At 56.7% G+C, this 21,152-nt stretch overlaps 2 protein-coding genes across 3 annotated transcripts; one reads left to right on the forward strand and one right to left on the reverse strand.

Moving 5' to 3' along the window:
- Window positions 1–5,490: 5,490 nt before the first annotated feature.
- B3GALT6 (beta-1,3-galactosyltransferase 6) lies at window positions 5,491–7,843 on the reverse strand. The gene has a single exon (XM_052653928.1). It carries the CDS (start codon window positions 7,841–7,843, stop codon window positions 6,854–6,856), a length of 990 nt encoding a protein of 329 aa, XP_052509888.1. The 3' UTR covers window positions 5,491–6,853.
- A 188-nt stretch (window positions 7,844–8,031) lies between these two features.
- On the forward strand, window positions 8,032–21,103 carry SDF4 (stromal cell derived factor 4). 2 transcript variants are annotated; one of them, XM_052653732.1, is made up of 7 exons: window positions 8,032–8,138; window positions 10,999–11,351; window positions 13,285–13,421; window positions 13,716–13,829; window positions 19,296–19,454; window positions 19,655–19,830; window positions 20,562–21,103. In XM_052653732.1, the coding sequence occupies exons 2-7, from the start codon at window positions 11,047–11,049 to the stop codon at window positions 20,736–20,738; spliced, it is 1,068 nt and encodes a 355-aa protein (XP_052509692.1). In that variant the 5' UTR covers window positions 8,032–8,138; window positions 10,999–11,046; the 3' UTR covers window positions 20,739–21,103. The 2 variants fall into 2 exon arrangements, with proteins under 2 accessions (XP_052509692.1, XP_052509694.1); XM_052653734.1 differs by having other exon boundaries at window positions 8,099–8,120.
- The last annotated feature ends 49 nt before the right edge of the window (window positions 21,104–21,152 follow it).

The raw sequence follows: 21,152 nt of genomic DNA on the forward strand, positions 1-21,152 counted from the left end.
GCCCCACCCTCATGGTCCCCTCTGGGGGCTGCAGATGGGCCAGGGTAGGGGTGAGGCCTGTCCAAGAGCCGCCCAACTGCCCGGGCCAGGGCTCCAGGCAGGGTGTGGCCCTTAGGGTGCAGCCAGGACACACTGGCCCCTTGGGGCTCTTTGTGGCCAGGGGCCCACCATGGGTATGACATCTTCCCCTCAGGTTGGGCCTGGGCTGGGAGGGGGGCCTGTTCCAAGGGCCTCTTGGACTGCCTCTCCTGACCAGGGCTCCCGTCCTCAGCCAGACTGGACCGCTGACTCCTGTGACCCCGGCCAAGGATCCAGAGTGCCCTGAGGGTGTGGGGGAGCTTCTTGGGGCCTGGGTGGATGTGTCCTCTGGGGAGCCCTGAACTTCCTCCTGGCCTGTGTGTACCTCGGCCTCCCAGGTTGACCCCAAATGTCCCAGTGCTGATCGTGACGGTGACTCTGTGGTCGAAGTGGAGCCCTGCCAAAGTCCCTGGTGTCTTTGTGGTGTGTCTGGGGGTCTCTGTGTGTCCCTCATCTCCGCTCAGGGTCCCCAATGTCTTTGTGGTGTGTCTGGGGGTCTCTGTGTGTCCCCCATCTCTGCCCAGGGTCCCCGCTGTCTGTGTGGTGTGTCTGGAGGTCTCTGTGTGTCCCCCATCTCCGCCCAGGGTCCCCGCTGTCTGTGTGGTGTGTCTGGGGGTCTCTGTGTGTCCTATATCTCTGCCCTGGGGCTTAGGCTTTCTTGCCTGAGCTGGAATCACTGGGCCCCCAGGGGTGAATGCAGAGTTGGTATCCAGGCGCCGGTGGCCTGAGCCCCTGGCCAGGCAGTCCCTGGGCTCAGGTCGTCGGTGCAGTCCCTGGGCTCAGGTCGTTGGTACAGTCAGGGTTCTTGGCACTGGGAGAACTACTGGCATTGTCCAGCTCTGGAGGCTGTTGTTCTGACACTTGGGCTGGTGACCACACCATCATTGATCCCGGGTGGGGAGGGATCAGTTTCCTGGAACCTGAACCTGGACTCCCTGGATGAATAGGGACTCTGGGTGAAGGGAGAGGGGTTCCAGACCCCCAACCTGGGGCAGAAGCTCTTCAGGGGCTGTAGGGAGCCTTATCTCATCTGAGGTCCCAAGCTGGCACTCAGTGGTCTGACCTGGGACCTGGCTGTGCCCCCAGGCCCTTGCTCAGTGGGTGCTGGGGGGCTGTGTTCACTGACTGGGCTTGGCCACGTGCCTTCTGGGCTCCACGTTCAGGCCACTCCAACCCCACCCTAGGTCCTGGAGGTGCTCAGTCTTGACCTGACTGATCCAGGAGCTGATACAGAAGCTGAGGCCTCCAGCAGCCTGGGGTCTCCCCCAGTTCAGCCCTTGGAGCTGGGTCAAGATAGGCTGGGGAGCCCACCTGGCTGGCTACTGGGCACACCCTCCCCCTTGACCCATGTCCACGTCTATGCCCACCACCTCGATCAGCATGCCTGCCCCTTGGTGCATCTGAGGGTGTGTCAGATAGCGCCCATGGTGTTGGGGCTGGGGGCTGAGGGCCTCTGAGGGTGCGTCTGATGGTGCACACAATGTATGGGGGGATGGGAGGGTGGGGGCACGGGGACAAAAGACCTTTGTTCTGGAGGATTTGGATGCAACCTGCTCTAAGGCAGTGACTCACAGGCTCTTCTGGTGTGACAACATTGGTATTGCAACAGCTGGCATGTCACACACACGTGGGGTGGTGGCCAGGCCAGCCTAGATGGCCACCTGTGCCCACACCCCTCCAAGGGCCTGGGTGTGTGAGATCAGAACTGAACAGGAATGGGTGCTACCTGAAGCGAAGTGGCCCTGCTCCAGGCCCTGCAGCGGGATCAGCCTGGCCTTCACTCTGGAGGCTGCCGGTCCCTCCTCTGGGGCCTGAGGGGCAGACTGGGATCTGTCTGGGACTCTGCGAGGCACCACATGGGCAGTGGTGGCAGGGGTGCAGCAGCCCCTTGGGGATTGGGCTGCTGAGACCCTCAGACGCCACTGGAGGGAGGGGCAGAGCTCAGGTTTCTTTCTTCTTGGATCACCAGGCTGGGTCAGGCCCTGGGTCAGCAGGAGGTGGGCGCTGGACCGAGACCTGCCCTGGCGCCCGTCCTGTGGGCAGGGCCATAGAGGTTTAGTGTTTAAGGGACAGAGTCAACCCCCGTCTAGGCTCCCACGGCCACCATGGCTCCGGGTTCCTCCCCAGCCTTGAGCATCGCCCAGCAGAGCCCTGTCTGGTGGACACTGCCAACCCCAGGGGCTGTGGGCAGGGGAAGTGCCAGGACCTGGGGTCAGGGGCGATGGGGCACCAGCTGTGAGCCCAGGGCACGGTGTGGTGAGGAGGGTCCCTCTGCCCCTCAGCCAAGGCTGGCTCTCCTGGGGGCAGCAAGGGCAAATCTCGTGAGTCAGTGGGGCTCAGTGGACCCGGCCATGCCTGCCAGTGCTTGGACTGGGGGGTGTACCTATGTGCAGTCTTCTGACCTGGGTGACTAAGGCTGACATCCAGAGGGAGGTCGGGCCCTAGCCCAGGTCGGAGTGTCCTTGGGGTCCCTGCCCCAGCCTCATAGGAACTGTTTACCTTTCCTGATTTCACTCATTCCCTGAGTCCTGTTCAGGGACCCCAGCAGCTGGGAGGGGCATCAGTGGAGATTCAGCTATTGGCTGATTTCCGCCAGAGCTGGGCCCTGGGCAGAGCTGGTGCTACAGCCACGGTTCATGGGATGGGCATGAGGCCACGAGCAGGGTCTCACTGGTCACTGTGGCCTGAGCAGGGGCCTGGGCTGGCAGTCTCCCCCTCGCCTCCCGCTCTCTTCCCGTCACCCTTCTGGTGGGCTCCACGACTGGGGAGGCTCAGGGTCATCAGTAAGGGTGGGGAAAGTTCCAGGGATCCCTGGCAGAGGAGGGAACCTGGGGACCCCAGTCGGGGGGTGGCCGGCGTCAGGGCTGACGAGGGGTCTCCTGGCTGCAGTGTGGCGGTGGTGAGTAGTACCTCCTCTGCTGGGGGTAAGGCTCTGTAAGGGTGGGAGCGTCTGGGCGGGTGGGGAGTGGAGGGCTTGGAGCCAGTACTGTCATCCACAAATGGAGGAGGGTGCTGGGGGCCAGTTGGGGGAGGGGACAGGGAGAGCTGGGGGGCGTGGAGGGGGGGTTGATGCACACTTTCTGTGAGAGCAGAACAGAGGGTGCGGTCTGGGGGGCCCAGGCTGGCCTTGGTGGGTGCCTGCAGAGGCCAGGTGATAGGTGAGCAGTCTTCCAGCTCCCAGGGCTGTGGGGACCGTGACCCCCAGGGGAGACCCAGGCCTAGGAGGCGGGGTGGATGGTGGCTTTTCACCTGCTTCTTGGACTCAGAGTGGAAGAGAGATGTCGGCTTAGCCCAGAGTGTGTTTCTCAGGAGGGAAACCAGCCCACACCCCTCGTCATGCCCCTGGACCAGAGTGCAAGCATCAAGCAGCAACTGGATGCGGTCTTGACTCTGGGTTCTCTGATGTTGGAGGCCCCTTGGGGGACTGGGAACCTGCTGCGCTTTAGGCCTGTCTGCAGCAGCTGCTGTGGGCTCCCTGGGCCCTGGATAGGCAAGAGTCAGTGGTTTCATGATGTGAATGTGTGCTTGGGGTGGAGGGCCTGAGACAAGGGTTGGCTGCCCCTGTGAGACCTGTAGATACTGGGTAGGGGACCAAGGGATGCAGGGAATGTGGGCCCAGGCAGAAGAGGCGCAGTCCATGGGGACCCCAGTGTGGTTGCCGTAGGCCACGTGCTCCCACCCTGGAGCCTGGATGTTGGAAGCCTGCCCCCAGATGGCTGGGTCTGTGCTGAGCCCTGGGAGGTGGTGAGATTGGGCCCAGCCAGCAGCTGAGCGGTCTCAGGTGTCTGTCCTGGAGTGCGCAGATGAAATCCAGGGCTCAGCAGACTCTGCGACTAGCGGTGGCGCTCCTGGCAGCCTCCTTGGACTCTGCCTTCTCCTCCCGGAGCCTCTGCTTCCTCTTCCTATGAGGACACAGTTGTTCTGCAGTAGGCCCCCTGCCGCCCTCACCTTGGTTACACTTGCCAAGACCCTACTTCCCACTCAGGCCACTCCCAGGTCCTTGGGCTGGGACCTGAACCCATCTTCTGCGAATGCAGTGCAGCCAAGCGTGGGATCATCCCCCCGCCACCCACCACACACTGAAGCGGACGGGTGAAGGTCTGAGGGGGCGGGACACATCCTAGGAAGACCACTGGGGAGGCCAGGGTATCCACCCAGGCCCCTCCCAAGGACCCAGCGTGCCCGGCAGCACCAGCTCTGCCTCTCTGCTGATGTCTTTCGAACAGTAGGGCCCAGCACACAGTAGGTGAAGAGCTCCTGGTTCCCAGGATGGCTCACTCCTGGGACAGCTCACTCCCAGGATGGCCAGGGAAGGCTTGAGACCAGTGGGAGCAGTTGTTGGTGGTCTCGACAGCAACCCTCACCCGGCCCCAACCGAGGATGAGGAAGTGACATTCAAGTGAACCAGGGCTGGCGGGGGCTTGGGGCAGGAGTGAGCCTGGTGTGGAGGGTGGAGGAGGCTGCAGCCAGGAGCCCAGGAAAGGGGCCTGAGTGTGGGGTTGCTGAGGGACAGGCAGCAGGGCCAAGCACAGCCCTGATGTGCTAGCTCAGGCTGCAGGGCAGTGGCCGTGGGTCCCCAGGTGCCCTGCTGGCTTCTCCTATCACAGATTTTTTTTTCCACTTGCTGGGTGCACAGCACAGTGTGCAGGATCTTAGTTTCCCTACTGGTGGTGGAACCTGAGCCCCCTGCAGTGGAAGCGCAGTCTTAACACTGGACCAGGGAAGTCCCAGTGCTGGCTTCTCCTACTCCAAGTGCAGGCTGGGCTGGTCCTACACTCTGGACAGGCCCCCGGCAGCCCCACAGCCCAGTGGCTGGCTGGAGATGGTGAAGTGGGGGGAGGACCCCCACCCCACACAATGTCAGCATCTTGGGGTTGGCTGCATTGCCCCCTCCCCACATCTCCCTCCCAGGCTTCCAGCAAGGGGGCACAGACTTCCAGGGTTGCAGCTCTTGAACCAGGGATCTTTGAATCTATTTTCATCATGTGCACACGAGACTGAGGGACGTTCCCAAGGCCAGAGCTTACTGGCTACTCCTGGTATATCCAGCAACACTGGGATGAGTCAGGGGCTAGCCAAGCTCACCGCAGAAAGAAAGCGTCACCAGAACCTGACCATGCTGGCACCCGATTGCAGAATCCCAGCCTTCAGAGCCATGAGACAGCCACCCACACTGTGTGCTGCCTGGGCCAAGACACACTTAAAATCCACAGCCTGAGAATGGCAGCCAAGAGGCGTGTCAGAGGCATGTGCCTTCTCTCCAGTCCCCAGTGCCCCAGAGTAGGTTGCAGGTAGGGGGCAGCAGGGTCCGGTTACCAGACAGAAAATGCAGAATCCAGCCAGCTGGGGAGGGGCCTCCATTGCCACTTTATTTGACTTCGGCCATGACTATAGAGCTCACTCTCCATGTTTAAGGAGGAACAGAGCTGACTCATTGGAAAAGACCCTGATGCTGGGAAAGATTGAAGGCGGGAGAAGAAAGGGATGACAGAGGATGAGATGGTTGGATGGCATCGCCAGCTCGATGGACATGGGTTTGAGCAAGCTTTGGGAGTTGGTGATGGAGATGGAAGCCTGGCATGCAGCAGTCCACAGGGTCGCAAAGTCAGATACAACTGAGCAACTGCAAAACAACCTTCAGGTATATGCAAAGGGGCTGCGAACACCTGCTGCCCTCAAGGGGATGTACCCCAGCAGGGCTGTGTCAAGACTGACTTTGGGAAACCCTGTCAGTGCTTCCAGAAACACCTGTCCTGTGCAGCCACGAGGAAGGCTGAAAGAGAAGTGTTTTTAGAGAGAGGCAGTGGGGTCACCTTCCATGAAAACGGAAGAGAGATAGATACTTTTGAATTCTTCCATGTTTCAACACTCAAGCAGCAAGGGGTCTACAACTCAAGCTGGAAAAATAGATTAATCCATAAATTCCAAGTTCTGATAGAAAAGTCTTTTCTTAAATAACTTAAAACATACAGACACCCATACACTCCCAACTTAAAACTATTCAAAAGTTACAAAATTTATAAATAAATCACAGGCAAGCTCTGCCCTACACATACCACGAATTCACTCCAGAGACAGACCAAGATACCATGAAAGCTGATTCACACGCGACGGACTTAAATACTAGATGACACGTGACCGACAATACCAGCAGGAGATGCAAGCGATGACCTAACCGCACAAGGTGAAGTAACTTCGATAAAAACTGTTGGGTTGCATCACACTTTGAGTCTCCAAGTGCCAGGGCCCAGTTTATGCGGTCTTGGCCCTTGGTGCAGGTGGACGGTCAGTACAGTGGCTTCAGGACATAACACTGTCCACTGCCCCAACGGGTTTGGGAAGTTTTCTTTGGAGTCAGGTCCTCCAAGTCCTTCCAGCTCCACCCTCTGGCTCCTTGGCCCCAGCTTGGGAGAGGAAGGTAAGTGAATAGGCCCCATGGGGCTGCCTGATGAGGACGCCCTCATCTGACCAAATACTTGAATCGAGAAACAGGACATTTCTGCCCGGACACGACGCTGGTTCCAGACCCAGAACAAGATGCTCTCGGGTGGGCATGGACTGGTTCCTGGGCTTAGGAGTCATCCACCGCTGCGAGGCATCTGCTCGGAAGCCCGTTGTCACCAGATAAACTGGGTCCTCTCGAGGGCCAGCCTCATGCTAAGAACCATGCAGAAGCTGTCAGCTTTGCTAGAGGAAGGCCGACGGGAGGCCTTGCAGCACCGCCTTGCGCGGTTGAGACCCTGGCGTCCTGTGGGCACGCGGGCCGGCTCGGCCATCAGGGGATGCCCTCTTTCCTCTGACAGCACTGTGAGGGCGGTGCCGACCAGTCATAGACGTAGGACAAGCGCAGCTGCACCTCGCGCTTGCACAGGCGGCCCTCGTGCGTCAGCGTCCGGTGTTTCTCCAGCATGTCCTCCAGGCTCTGCTTGTGTGTCACCAGGTACTGGTTGTTGCAGCCACGGGACTTGTACTCAGTGTCAAAGCGCGGGTCGTGCTCTCGCTGCACGTCCACTGGCGCCAGCCAGGCGCCCAACGACACGTCTTCGCTGTGCCAGGCACGCAGGTACTCGCGGCTGAGGCGCAGGTAGCGCACCAGGTCGGCAGAGAGAACGTAGCCGCCGCCAAGCGCGTAGGGTAGGTAGTAGTCGCACAGCTGCCAGGCGGCCTCACGCCAGCGGCCCCCGGGCCGGACACGGCCACGGCCAGAGAAGAAGCCCCAGTAGAGGCGGCGGCGGCGGGCAGGGTCACGGGCGCGCAGTTCGGCTAGTACCGCGTCCAGGCGTGCGAACGAGTCGTCGTCCGCCTTGAGCACGAACTCGAAGGCCACGTGCTCGTCTAGCCAGGCCAGCATGGCCAGCACCTTGGCCGTGAGGTTCTCGTACGCGTCACGCAGCCCAGGCAGCAGCAGCAGGTCGCCGTGCTGAGCCTGCTCCCGTTCCAGGGCACGCCGTTCCTCGTCGCCCAGCCCGCTGGTGCCCACGGCGAAGCGCGCCCACACGTCCCCGGGGCCGCCGCGCCGCGCCGCCAGCCACGTGCTGCGGACCACGCTGCGCCTCTCGGCCGCCCGCGGCGCGCTGGCCACCAGCACGGCCAGGAAGGCGGCGGCGCGCGCCGGGCGGACGGGCGCCGGTGCTGCGGGGCCGGAGAGCGCGGAGTCGGGAGGCGCGGCGCAGCGCGCCAGGTAGAGCAGCGCGACGCCGCCCAGTGCCAGGCCGCCCAGGCCCAGCGCCGTCCGGTGCCGCCACGCGCGCCGCAGCAGCTTCATTGCTCGGGGAGCGCCGCGGACAGAGGCCGCGCGTGGGGCCGCGCCGCGCCGCCGGGCAACGTGGATCCCCGCGCTGTTCTCATTGGCTGCCCCGGAGAGCTGTGAGGCCACTTCCGCCCAGGGAAAAGGTGGCTGCGCCGGCGTCGGCGTGGGGAGGTCGCGCCGCTCGCACCGCCCCCCACCCGACCCGCCTCTTCCCGGAAGAAAGATGGCTGCGGCCTAAACGGAGGCCCGTTGGAGGCGTAGCGGGCGCTCAGGCCGCGCTCGCGGATCCTGGGTGAGGGGAGGGAGGCCGGTGAGTGAGGGCCGCGGGGCGTGACAGCCCCCGCCCGGCCCCGGGGCGGCGGGAAGGGGGCGCGCAGGCCGACTGGGCCTCGGACGGCCCACAGCTACCGCCGACCGGGCCCCTCGGATGCCTGGGTCGGGGGGGTCGGTGGAGCGAGGTTAGGGGTCGCGCCCCCGCCGTGCTGGGGGTGGGGAGCATCCGATCCGCCTGAAGCCTGGGACACCCGGCTCGGCCTGGGCCAGTCGTTGCCAACGCCGTGTGCGACTCCTGAGGCCGGGGACGGATCTATTAAAAAACCGTTTGCGTTTTAACGACGATGGTCTTACCTGTTTCACAGAGTGGGCCCCAGGGGTGTTCAGGAACCCAGGGTGGGTCCCGCAGTCTGTAGGGCAGCCCCTGCTCTGAAATGCCTTCACCTGGGGCGGGAGAGAAGTGAGCGACTGACTCCTGTGCTCAACAAGGTGCAAAACAGGGTGTTGTGAACCAAGAGGAGGACGTCTACCTAATCTCCTGATGCCTATCTGGTCATTTACGCTTTGTGCAAAATATCAAGTAAATAACACCCCTTGTACGACCATCAAGACAAGTAGAGTCTGGGACTGACCGTTCTTTCCAGAAGTGAAGTCCAGTCAGTTTGGACAGGACACCTGTGTGTTTATGGCCATGAGTCACGAGGGCGGTGTTTAGGTCAGGAGGAAGTTGTCTTGGTTTGCTCGGGAATTCCGGAAATGTACAGATGGTGGTGGAGTGGAAAAGCCTGCTGCGTGGACAGTGCTCTCAGACGGGGACAAACCGGAGTTCCAGAAGACGTGGTGGAGGGGGTGGTGGCAGCACAGAGTGCATAGCTGGTAGGTTCTGCTGAGGAGGGTGCAGTTCCTCTCAAACATGGAAAGAAGGACGTAGGCTGCCTGTCCGTGAGACAGGTTCCCCTCCAAGGAATGAGCCAGCTGAGCCAGGAGAGCAGGATCTTGTCCAGGGATAACATGAAACCGACAGACACATCTTTAGTAAGTGGAGGTTCTTCTATCTGGCGCAGAAAGAATTCAGTAATCCCCAGGGTGACAGGTGAGGAAAGAGTTTATAGTGTAAGACGTTTATGAGAGATACAAGCAGGTAGGCAAGGGGACTCTGCCCCGAGAATTAAGCTACTACATTTTTATAGCCAAAGGACAGTGGGGAGGGAGAGGAAGACCATCTTTTTCCTCGTTCTTGAGTAGACGCCACTCCTCCACCATCAGCTCCTCCTCCATGTTGGGCGGGGACCTCCTTGTTCCTAGCTGGCGAAACTGTCTTATCCCTCCCTGTGTGGTTACGCTGTCCTGTCCCTGCATGGTCAAGCTGCCCTGTCCCCCATGGTCACGCTACCCTGTCCCCACATGTCAAACTGGGGCTGTCCTGGTGCAATGGGACTGAGTAAAAAGGTGGTAACTTAAATATGGCAAATCATCTCAGGTTTCAGTATAATGTGACCTTTTCCTTATATTTTTGTTTATAGTGAGCACAGAGGAGCTTGTCCTAGGAACCATTAACTTCTTGACTTTGCCAGGCAGGATGTGGGCCTTATTCCACCATTGTTTTATTGTTTTCAGGCATGTCTTGTGCTTCTGTTGCACGGTTTTGTTGCTGAGCAAGACTGCTTGGTTTTGTGGTTAGGCAGACCTGTTCTCTTGAGTGATCATTAACTTACAGGGGTCTCCCATACTTTTTCGTTTACTTATGATACCTTAGTGGGATTAACTATTCAATTACCTGCTTTATCTCTTTATTCTGTCCTCACCAGAGTGACGTGCAGAGGTGTCCCCCTGCCAGGGGAGATGTTAGCCAGGAGCACATAGGACAGAAAAGAGGCATCAGAGAATCAAGTGTCTGCCATGGGCCACAGGCTCTCCCTGGCCTCCGTCATGCTGAGGCCAGCACAGGGGTCTCCTTGATCTGGTGATGAGCACCGTGGTTCAGGAACCCTTTGTGCCTCAGCTTGGCTGCCAACGGCACCCTGGTTTGGGGAGCTTCCCTATGCTGCTCCCTTGCAGGCCTGCTGGAAGGGGCCTCTGAGGCACCTGGAAGGGCCAGAAGGTGTTTGCTTGGTGGACAGGCTCCAAGAGGAACACATTGAGGGGCATGGAGTCCTGCGGTGGGAGGGACCCTGGAGCAAGGACCTGTGTGTATTATGTGTGCGTATGAGCACATGTGGGTCTATGTGTGTAGGTATGTATATGTGTGCACATGTGTATATGGTCACAAGTGCACTTGTGCACGTCTCATGTGCATGCACATGCTGTGTTTACGTGTGAACGTGTGTGTACACGGAGATGGTGAGTGGGAGGGGCGGCTCTCTGCCTGGTGATTTGGGTTCTGTTGGCCCCAGGTGTCACAGAGCCTTGGGGCAGGAGCCTGAGGCTGAGGAGCTCTGGTGCCTTAGTTCTGGTCCCGGGGCTGGAGTGCTGAGCTGGCATCTGCAGTGTGAGTTGTGACTCTGGGGTCAGCTTCTTTGCCAGCAAGTTGAGACTGAGTGTGCTGGGCACTGAGCTGTAGGCCCGAGGAGGGAGAGGGCTAGCGATGCAGAGTGTACCTCGGGGAGGGAGTAGGAACTGAAGAAAAGGGAAAACAGGATATCCAGCACAGTCCCTGGAAATTGAGGACTTGTATTTCATGTTACCAAGTAAGCACCTCTTTAGCCAAGCATTTGCCGGGACGGGCTCTGGATCCTCCTGTAAACCTTTAAGGGATAGTCGGGGCCCGGCTGCCTCAGCCTGTTGGCTGCGGGCAGCTGTGCTGGACGAGCCGCAGGGCCTCCTGCAGTGCCTGACGTGGTAGGTGGCTGTGGTCACCACCTCCCCGCTTCCTCACCCACCCGCCTCTCTCTCTGCAGCTCCTGGCCACATTTGCAGCCTGTCCCGCACCGCAGACCCTGGCGGCCATGGCCTCCAGGCAGGCTCCCCTCTGTGGCCTGGCTCCTTGCTGCCTCTGGCTCCTGGGTGTTGTCCTTCTGATGAATGCATCCGCCCGGCCTGCCAACCACTCATCTGCTCGAGAGAGAGCAGGTAATAGGGAGGAAAACGAGATCCTGCCTCCGGACCACCTGAACGGGGTGAAGCTGGAGATGGATGGGCACCTCAACAAAGATTTCCACCAGGAGGTCTTCCTGGGCAAGGACATGGATGACTTTGAGGAGGACGCAGAGCCTCGGAAGAGCCGGAGGAAGCTGATGGTCATCTTCTCCAAGTAGGTGTCACTGGGAGCTGTGGGGGGCATGGGAGTGGCTGGCCTCCGCCCCTCTGTTGGTCCTGCCCTGGTTTTGCACCAAGTCCCCGCTTGGTGCCATGTTGTGGAGGTGGAGCCCTAACACGTGCTCTTGGGAAGTTGGCAGCATTTCAACCATGGATGTGCAGCCCTGAGCTGCGCACTGTGCCCACTCAGGGGTGGGAGTGGGGTTCAGGTCATGGGGAACCCCCCCAGGTTGTGGGGAAATGCAGAAACTAGCCTCCAAGGGACTGGATGTCCTGGGGCTGACCAGATGTGCTCCAGCCCCGCCCATCCACACTGTACATTTTTGTTATACATCCTGTGTCTGGCAGGGTTGTTGTGGGGCAAGGGGGTGTTTAGCCTGCATTTACCTTCTTGCTGACTCCCCACACACCCGTCTCTCCCACGTGGGGCCCCATGTTTTTGCCACATGTGAACTGCTGTTTCCTTGCCTGCCCCGCCCGGACCAGAGCAAACAAGAAGCCTCAGGACATAGTTTCGAGCAAGCAGAAGTAATGTTGCCACAGCACTTCTTAAGCGAGGTTTTTATTTTGGGAGCAGTTTTAGATTTACAGAAAAGTTGCAAACCGAGGCACATTTGTGGAAACTAAAACATGGTAGCGCTCCGTTACTGTTCCCGCTACTCCAGGCTTCAGGTCACATGCTGCCCTAGCGTCCTCTTTCTGCCCTGGATCCCATCCAGGATCCTACCTTTTCGTGGCCTTGACAGCTACGAGGAGGACTCCTCAGGTGTTTTTAGCGTGTTCCTGATTTGGGGTTTGTCTGCCGTGTTTTCTCCTGGTTGGACAGGGGTTGTGGGTTTTTGGAAAGAAGACCCCAGAAGTGAGGTGGCCCTCTTGTCACATCACATCAGGGCACCTGATGTTTGCATGACATCATGGGGGCTGTATGCCTGGTCACATGGCTCAGGTGGTGTCTGCCAAGGAGAGCTGCAGTCTCTTTGGCAGTCTCCAGTCTTTGGCAGCCACTCAGGGAGAGGCAGCCCACCCTGCTGGGGGTGGGAGCTAAGCTCAGGGAAGACCCACCGTGTAGTCTGGAATTCCATGAGTTGGACGGACTTGTGGGTGTGTGTCTGCACTCTGGACGGGACCCAGCTCTGTGCTGTTTGTCTGGCTACTTCCCTGTTCCAGCCTTGGCTGTTCATCCGTTCCCATCCTTGGCCACCAGGACATCATCAACCCCCAGCTCCTTGTTTTAAGCACTTCTTCCCTTCCTCGCACTGCCAGCCACTCCAGCTTCACTTTCTCATGTAATGTTCCTGCCGCAGTTCTCCAAGAAGCGCTAGTTTATTTCATTGGAGAGTGAGATTTAGAGATGAAGAACCAGGCAGTGGGTGTGGGCATTGCTGCTGGGGTGTCATTGCTTGTAGTCCTCTCCATGGACTTGATAACATATCTGCATGCTAACCTGTGTGTACATTTGTGTGCACCAAGTCACACATGCGTGTGTGTTCTGACCCACATCCATGGGTGTGCATTAGCCATGTACACACTCACATGGGCACACCTCTCAACACACCTGCATCTACAGCTGTTTCTTTGTCTTGCTGGCTGTATTTGTGTGTCAACTTGCCTTTCCCCTGGTGTCTGAAATCCAGTCCTGTTAATGGGGCTCATTGGGCTTGCGTCCCAAGTGTGTGGTCCGAAGAACTGGGTTGATGATGCACCCCATCCTGTAGCAAGGTGGTCCCAAGACTGATGGTGTAGGGCCAGGCACACTGCCCAGCGTGCTCCCTGATTCCCCCGTATCTACTCAGCTTTTCCTGTGTGCCCTTCGGGTGGGATGTGTTACTGTTGGTGGTGGTTTCATTCTTCCTGTGGAGCCCCTTTGGCCATCCTTCTGTCTGTCGGGGTCCTGGAGGCCTCGTCTGACACAGCCTGTGGGCCCACAGGGTGGATTTGAACACCGACAGGAGGATCAGCGCCAAGGAGATGCAGAAATGGATCATGCAGAAAACAGCTGAGCACTTCCAGGAGGCTGTTGCAGAGAGCAGGGCACACTTCCGAGCTGTGGACCCCGATGGTGACGGTATGGCCAGCCCATGACCTGACCCTGAGGGGCCTGAGGCTGCCGGCAGAGGACAGCTCATGGGCAGGAGTAGGGCTCCAGGATGAGGGAGGGTGGGGGGTGCCACTGGCTGTGCAGATGAGGATCTGCACGGCTGGGCTCAGGGATGAAACTTGAAGCTGGTGCTTTGCTGCTTCTGCCTCTATAGCTGCCCGTGGCACAAAGATTTTTGACCGATGGCTTAAAATAACTAAAATTCTCTTTTTAAAAAAGGTTCCTTGTTAAAGCTCCTAACAGGTTGGTCTGCTCTTTTAGGCCACGTGTCTTGGGATGAGTACAAGGTGAAGTTTTTGGCAACCAAAGGCCACAATGAGAGAGAAGTTGCTGAAAAGATAAAGAATAAGTGGGACCTGAACATCGATGAGGAGAGTGAGTGCTTGGCTCCCACGGCTGGCATAGCGCCGAGACAGTGCAGGTGCCGGGCGGGGCATGAGTGAGACGTGGCCACAGCCTGTGTTCCTGCAGGCCCTTGAGACAGAGCCTCCAGGACCCTCAGGCACGTTGCAGGGGAGGCGCAGGGACAAACGGCAGCCTCTAGTGGCTTGAGCTCTGGGGAGGAGGTGGCAGATGGTACCAGAGCACTGGGAAGCGGGTCTCGGCTGGGACTGGTCCTCAACCCTGGACGAGGTCTGATCCTGAGAGTCAGTGAGGTTGTGGGGGCGCTTGCCGAAGGTGCCTGGCGACCGTGCTACTGAGTGTGGCGACAGATGTAATTCTCCCCTTAGCTTTTCAGAGAAGTTCCTCTAAAAACCTGTCTCACTGATACACAATTTGATGCCTGTTAGCTGAGTTCTGAAGCATCACTGAAGCGTTGTTAGGACGTTTAGTGATTGCTGTCTTCAGCTCTGCCCTCCCATCCCTCCCTCGGGGTTTGTTCTCAGGCCAGGTGTGGGGTTCGGCTCGATGGGCATTGTCAGAGCGTAGCACGCCATCTGTGGTCTTCCGTTCGGTCTTTCCTTGGCATGTCATCCCCGCCGTTGTCATCAGTGTGTTGTCATCTCTTGATGGACTTGCTCCAGCTGTTCCTGAGGCATTCCCCGTTTGTCTCGTGCCCGCCTGGCCATCGGGATTGAGTGCATCGTGGCCTCCTGCGGGTGCCCATGGCCCTGCCTGCCTCTGCGTTGGGAGGGCCAGTGCTGCTGTATTCGGTATTTGTAGATGCACTGTGGGCACCACTGTTCTTTGTCGGGGTTGGTGTTTCTAGGACTGGACTCCCTTCTTTGCCACTGAGTGTGTGATCCATGCCTTCTTTCTGTTTGCACTTGCTCTTTTTTTTTTTTTTTTAAAGGTTTATCGTTATTATTTTAAAATACTTATTTGGCTGTGCTGGGTCTTGGTTGCAGCACATGGGGGTCTTTGATCTTTGCTGTGACTTGCAAGATCTTTTGTTGTAGCATCTGGGATCTGGTTCCCCCACCAGAGATCAATCCCAGGCCCCCTGCATTGGGAACACAGAGCTGTAGCCACTGGACCAGGGAAGTTCCTCTTTAGCTTCTAATTCCCAGTTCCACTTGTTCTTGCTGGTGTGCAGGAAAGTGACTGGCTTCTCTATGTCTGCCTTCTATCCTGCAGCCTTGCTATACTTGCTCAGTGGTTCCAGGAGTTTCTTGTCTATTTTGGGGGGTTTTCTTCACAGGCAGTTGTAACATTGTTGAACAAAGATAGTGTATTTCCTCTTTGCCAATCATTGTCCCTTTTATTCCTTTTCTTGTCCTAATGCATCAGGACTTCCAGTACAATGTTGAAAAGCAGTGGTGAGAAGAACCATCCTTGCCTTAAATCTGATTTTAGTGGGAAAGCTTTGAGTTTCTCACCATCAATTATTAGTATGATCTTAGCTGTGGAGTTTTTGTGGATGTTCTTTATGAAGGTGATGAGTCCCCTCTGTTCCTAGTCTACTGAGAGTGTTCATGAATGGATTTTGTCAGATGCTTTTTGCATTGTCATTGTTGTTCAGTTGCTAAGTCGTGTCTGACTCTTTGCGACCCCATAGATTGGTGCACACCAGGCTTCCCTGTGCTTCGCTATCTCCCAGAGCTTGCTTAAACTCATGTCCATAGGGTCCATGACGCCATCCAACCAACTCATCCTCTGTCACCCTCCTTCTTCTCTTGCCCTCAGTCTTTCCCAGCATTAGGGTCTTTCCCAATGTGTCAGCTCTTTGCATCAAGTGGCCAAAGTATTGGAGCTTCAGCATCAGTCCTTCCAGTGAATTTTGAGGGTTAATATCCTTTAGGATTGACTGGTTTGATCTGCTTGCTGTCCAAGGGACTGTCAAGAGTCTTCTCCAACACCATAATTCAAAAGCATCAATTCTTTGGCGCTCAGCCTTCTTTATGGTCCAGCTCTCACATCCATACATGACTACTGGAAAAACCATAGCTTTGACTATACGGACCTTTGTTGGCAAAGTAATGTTTCTGCTTTTTAATATGCTGTCTAGGTTTGTCATAGTTTTTCTTCCAAGGAGCAAGCGTCTTTTAATTTTGTGGCTACAGTCACTGTCCACAGTGATTTTGGACTCCAGGAAAACAAAATCTGCCACTGTTTCCACTTTTTCCCCAGCTATTTGCCATGAAGTGATGGGACTGGATGCCAGGATCTTAGCTTTTTGAATGTTGACTTTTAAGCCAGTTTTTTCACTCTCCTCTTTCACTCTCCCCAAGAGGCTCTTCAGTTCCTTTTTACTTTCTGCCCTTAGAGTGGTATCATCTGCATATCAGAGGTTGTTGATATTTCTTTTGGCAGTCTTGATTCCAGCTTGTGATTCATCCAGCCTGGCATTTCTCATGATGTATCTTGCATAGAAGTTAAATAAGCAGGGTGACAATATACAGCCTTGACGTACTCCTTTCCCAATTTGGAACCAGTCTGTTGTTCCATGTCCGGTTCTAACTGTTGGTTTTTGATATGTGTACAGGTTTCTCAGCAGTCAGGTAAGGTGGTCTGGTATTCCCATCTTTATAAGAATTTTCCAGTTTATTGTGATCCACATAGTCAAAGGCTTTGGTGTAGTCAGTGAAGCAGAAGTAGATATAGCTCTGGAATTCTTTTGGTTTTTCTATGATCCAGCGGCTGTTGGCAATTTGATCTCTGGTTCTTTTGCCTTTTTAAAATTTAGCTTGTACACCTGGAAGTTCTTAGTTCACATACTGTTGAAGCCTAGCTTGAAGGATTGCGAGCATTACATTGCTAGCATGTGAAATGAGTGTAATTGTGCAGTAGTTTGAACACTCTTTGGCATTGCCCTTCATTGGGATTGGAATGGAAACTGACCTTTTCCAGTCCTGTGGCCACTGCTGAGTTTTCCAAATTTGCTGGCATCTATTGATAGGATCCGGAGAAGGCAATGGCATCCCACTCCAGTACTCTTGCCTGGAAAATCCCGTGGATGGAGGAGCCTGGTGGGCTGCAGTCCATGGGGTCGCTAAGAGTTGGACACGACTGAGTGAATTCACTTTCACTTTTCACTTTCATGCATTGGAGAAGGAAATGGCAACCCACTCCAGTGTTCTTGCCTGGAGAATCCCAGGGACGGGGGAGCCTGGTCTATGGGGTCGCACAGAGTCAGACACGACTGAAGTGACTTAGCAGCAGCAGCAGCATTGATAGGATCGGAGAAGGCAATGGCAACCCACTCCAGTACTCTTGCCTGGAAAATCCCGTGGACAGAGGAGCCTGGTAGGCTGCAGTTCATGGGATCACTAAGAGTCGGATACGACTGAGTGACTTCACTTTCACTTTTCACTTTCCTGCATTGGAGAAGGAAATGGCAACCTACTCTAGTGTTCTTGCCTGGAGAATCCCAGGGACGGGGGAGCCTGGTGGGCTGCTGTCTTTGGGATCACACAGAGTCAGACACAACTGAAGCGACTTAGCAGCAGCAGCAGCATTGATAGGATCATGTGATTTTTCTTCATTAGCCTGTTGATGTGAATATTGAGTTTCAGATGTTGAACCAACCTTGCCTATCTGGGATAAATCCAACTGGGATTGTAATCTTTGTGTATGTTGTGTGGTTTGATCTGCTAATATTTTGTTGAGTGTTTTGCATTTGTATTGATGTGAAATCTGGTCTGTAGATTTCTTTTCTTGTTGTGTGCTTTCTACATTTGTTGTTAGGACCTCATAGAGTGAATCAAGAAGTGTTCCCTCTGCTCTCTTTTGGAAGAGGTTGTGGAGATTGATGTGGCCTCCTCCTCACATGTTTTGTAGAATTCACCTGTGAACTGCCCTTGAGGCTTGGTCTTTCCAAAGCATTTTATTATTTCATGGGCTACATGAAGTTTAGCTTTATTTTGTGAGCCAGTCTGTCTTTGTAATACATGAGATAAGCTCATTACTGTTTCTGTTTCTTTTTTTCCCTTTCATCTTTCCCTCTGCTGATGTGGGGTTTAGAGACCTCGCTTTCCTTTTCTCAGCGGTCACATGACCCCACATGGCTGCCTGACAGGTGTGAAGAAGGTGCCCGGCTTTGCAGGTGTGCCCATGAGGGCTGCTTGTTGTGGGCAGGGGTTTGTATCTTATAGCTTTACTTTTTCCTGTTCATATGGATGACACCCGTTTAACTTAACAGAGTACAAGTTGAGAGCGTTTCAGTCTGTTCCTGGGCGGAATAGATGCCCCCTTCCTGTGCAGGTGATGCCACCCAGGGTTTTGGTTCTGCTGTTTTTTTAAACCTATTTTCTTCCTATTTTTATATGTTTCCATTTTGTGTTTCCATTGTTTTCCTGTGGTTCAGACAGTCCCCTGAAGGTGTCCTGCAGAGGTGGCTGGGGGCCTGGTTCTCCTGTTAGCATTGGAGATTTGGTGCTGGCTTCTCAGGCAGCTGCCAGTCATCTCTGCCTGGTTGTCTTCAGCGCCCTTTCCCTGAGGTGTGTGTGGGTCAGGATGTGTCCTTCCTGTATCTAGAGGTTGTGGAGTCTCTGTCTGCACAGCCCTCAGCTGACTCCTCTGTGCTTGTGCATCTGGGCGGGGGTGTGCAGATTTGGGGATCAGAAGTGAAGAGCAGTGTCGGGGTGCCCAGAGACCCTAGAGTGCATCGGGGGAGGGCTGGCTGGTGAGCCCCTGTGGGTACCCAAGGCCGCTGTCCCAGTGTACCCAGACAGGCTCCCTCCAGGCCTCTAGCCGGTGCTGCCAGGTCCCCGCTCCTGGCCACTGCGCTCCAGTCTCTGTCTCCTGCACGAGGATACCTGAGCTGAGGGCCCACCTGAATCCCAGTGGTCTCACCTTAAGACCTTTCACCAATTATATCGGGAAAGACCTTTCCAAATCAGGTCTCGTTTGCAGGCTTTGGGTGTACTGCGCTTGCTTTTCCCCCTCCCCCGCTGGACACGCAGATCATTGCCGACCACTGGCCTCCAGGGTCCCCGCTCCCTGCATTGGGCCTTCTCATGGCAGGGGGAGTGAGTGTCACGTGGGGGACACATGACTCATCTCTGGAGACTGGGTTTTCCTTCAGAGCACTGCCCAGTGAACGGGAGGAAACAGGAAGGAATCAAGCTGTGCCTTGGTTCCTGCAGAGCTGGTGGCCTGCCGCAGTTTTCCCACTGCCCAGGAGCGAGTAGGGGTGGGGCTGCATTGGGGTGGAGGGGTCTGTGTCTGAAGGGGTCTATGTCCGGGTTGGGGGCCTCTTTAGTTGAGAGTTTGCGTCTGCGTCTTGGGGGCCTGGGCATCTGTTCTCTGGGGGCTGAGTTCCCCTCTGAGGGCCGAGTCCTTGTCCCGGCACCTCTGTGTCCCGACCTGCCCCCTTCTCTTGGGCTGTGCGTCTCAAAACTTTCCAGATGTCTGCAGTGGTCCTGTGTGCCTGGGTCCTCACGGACACACCTCTCTCAGCACAGGAAGTCCTGGAGAACCTCAAAGACCGCTGGTATCAGGCGGACAATCCGCCCCCGGACCTGCTGCTGACAGAGAGCGAGTTCCTATCATTCCTGCACCCTGAGCACAGCCGCGGCATGCTGCAGTTCATGGTCAAGGAGATCATCCGGGACCTGGGTGAGGCCTGGCCGCGGAGGTCAGCCTGGGCTGGTCCTAGACTGGGTGGCTTGGGGGACTGTGTGCTCGCTGCTCTCAGTCACACTGAGACCACACAGATTGAAAACCTGATGGCAAAGCCCCATTGGCTGAGTTTCTCCCGAGTGGCCTTGGTGGTCCTGTGCCCACTGGATTCTGACATCTGCCCTCCTGTCCCACAGACCAGGATGGTGACAAGAAGCTCTCGCTGTCTGAGTTCATCTCTCTGCCCGTGGGCACCGTGGAGAACCAGCAGGGCCAGGATGTTGATGACGGCTGGGTGCGGGACAGGAAGAGAGAGTTCGAGGAGCTGATTGACGCCAACCACGATGGGATTGTGACCATGGCAGAGCTGGAGGTGGGTGTGGGGCCATCCTGTGCTGGGAGGCAGAGTTGATCTGGCTGTGGCTGGGCACTGGTCAGGGGAACTGGAGCCTCCGAGCTGGGCCGTGTAGCTGATGTCATGGGCTCCCCTTCTTGGGCCCAGGTGTGCTGTCCCCCATGGGCAGTCTGGCCAGACTCTGGGGCGGGAGGGCTGTGCACAGGCTGGACCCACTTCCTGCCTGTCAGTGTCTTCCCTGGCGTCGTGTGTAGGTGCTGCATGGCCTTGTTTCCTCCCGTGGCTGGATGAGTCATTGCATTTTATTCCAGAATCCCCTGACCCCTGCTCATAGCTGGCAGGATGTCTGGTTTGGGAACTCCTGCCTGTCAGCACTGCCGTCCTGGCAGTTGGTGTGCATGTGCCCCGCTTTGGGGCCTCCCTTCGCCCTGCCCTTCTGTGGCTGGACACCCTGATATGAGCAGGGAGGTGCCCACACAGGTGGAGGCTGCCTGGCCCTGAGCCACTTCCAGCCTGGTGCCCGCCTTCCAGAACAGGCCCACCTCCTGGCTCCACAGCTTCTGTCCTACCAGCCGATGGGTATTACAGACCAGGCTCCACCTGCTGTAGCCAAGGCGTAGGTGCCCCATGAGTGCAGGGTGTCCTCAGGGGGGTCTTGGTTGCATAGCTGGGTGTGGCCTGAACCTGAGGAGATGCCCCTGGCCCAGAGGGGTTTGGGGTGCGTCGGGGCTGAGCCGCTGCCCTTGCAGGACTACATGGACCCCATGAATGAGTTCAGCGCCCTCAATGAGGCCAAGCAGATGATTGCTATCGCTGACGAGAACCAGAATCACTACCTGGAGCCCGAGGAGGTGCTCAAGTACAGTGAGTTCTTCACGGGCAGCAAGCTGGTGGACTACGCCCGCAGCGTGCATGAGGAGTTCTGAGCCGCCACCGCACCCCCGCCCCCTTCCTGCCCCCGCAGCACCCCGCGGGCTGCCCGCACCCTGATTCCAGTGTAATCGCTGCATCTCGCTTCTGAGAACTCAGAGCCCCGCTGCCGGAGGCACTGACCACATCAGGGCGGTGGGCTCCCCCACCGTGGGAAACGACGAAGCTCCTGCCATTCCCTTGAAAACTGAAAGGTGAAACTTTGCTGGAAACCGGCAGCCAGTGGCCGGGGTGGGGCAGGGTGCTGGGTGGGGCTGTGAGAGCCACCGGCCCGTGGCCGTCAGTCTCTGAGGAGCATGAATATTGGTGACAGGAATCACATTAATTTACTTCAAAATATAGTTGCCTTTTTCTCTCAGCTTCATTGTTCTGGTGGGGAAAAAAACCACGTAGACGATTACTTGGGATGT

The sequence above is a fragment of the Budorcas taxicolor genome, chromosome 16 (genome assembly GCF_023091745.1).
Source record: "Budorcas taxicolor isolate Tak-1 chromosome 16, Takin1.1, whole genome shotgun sequence".
Taxonomy (NCBI): Eukaryota; Metazoa; Chordata; class Mammalia; order Artiodactyla; family Bovidae; genus Budorcas; species Budorcas taxicolor.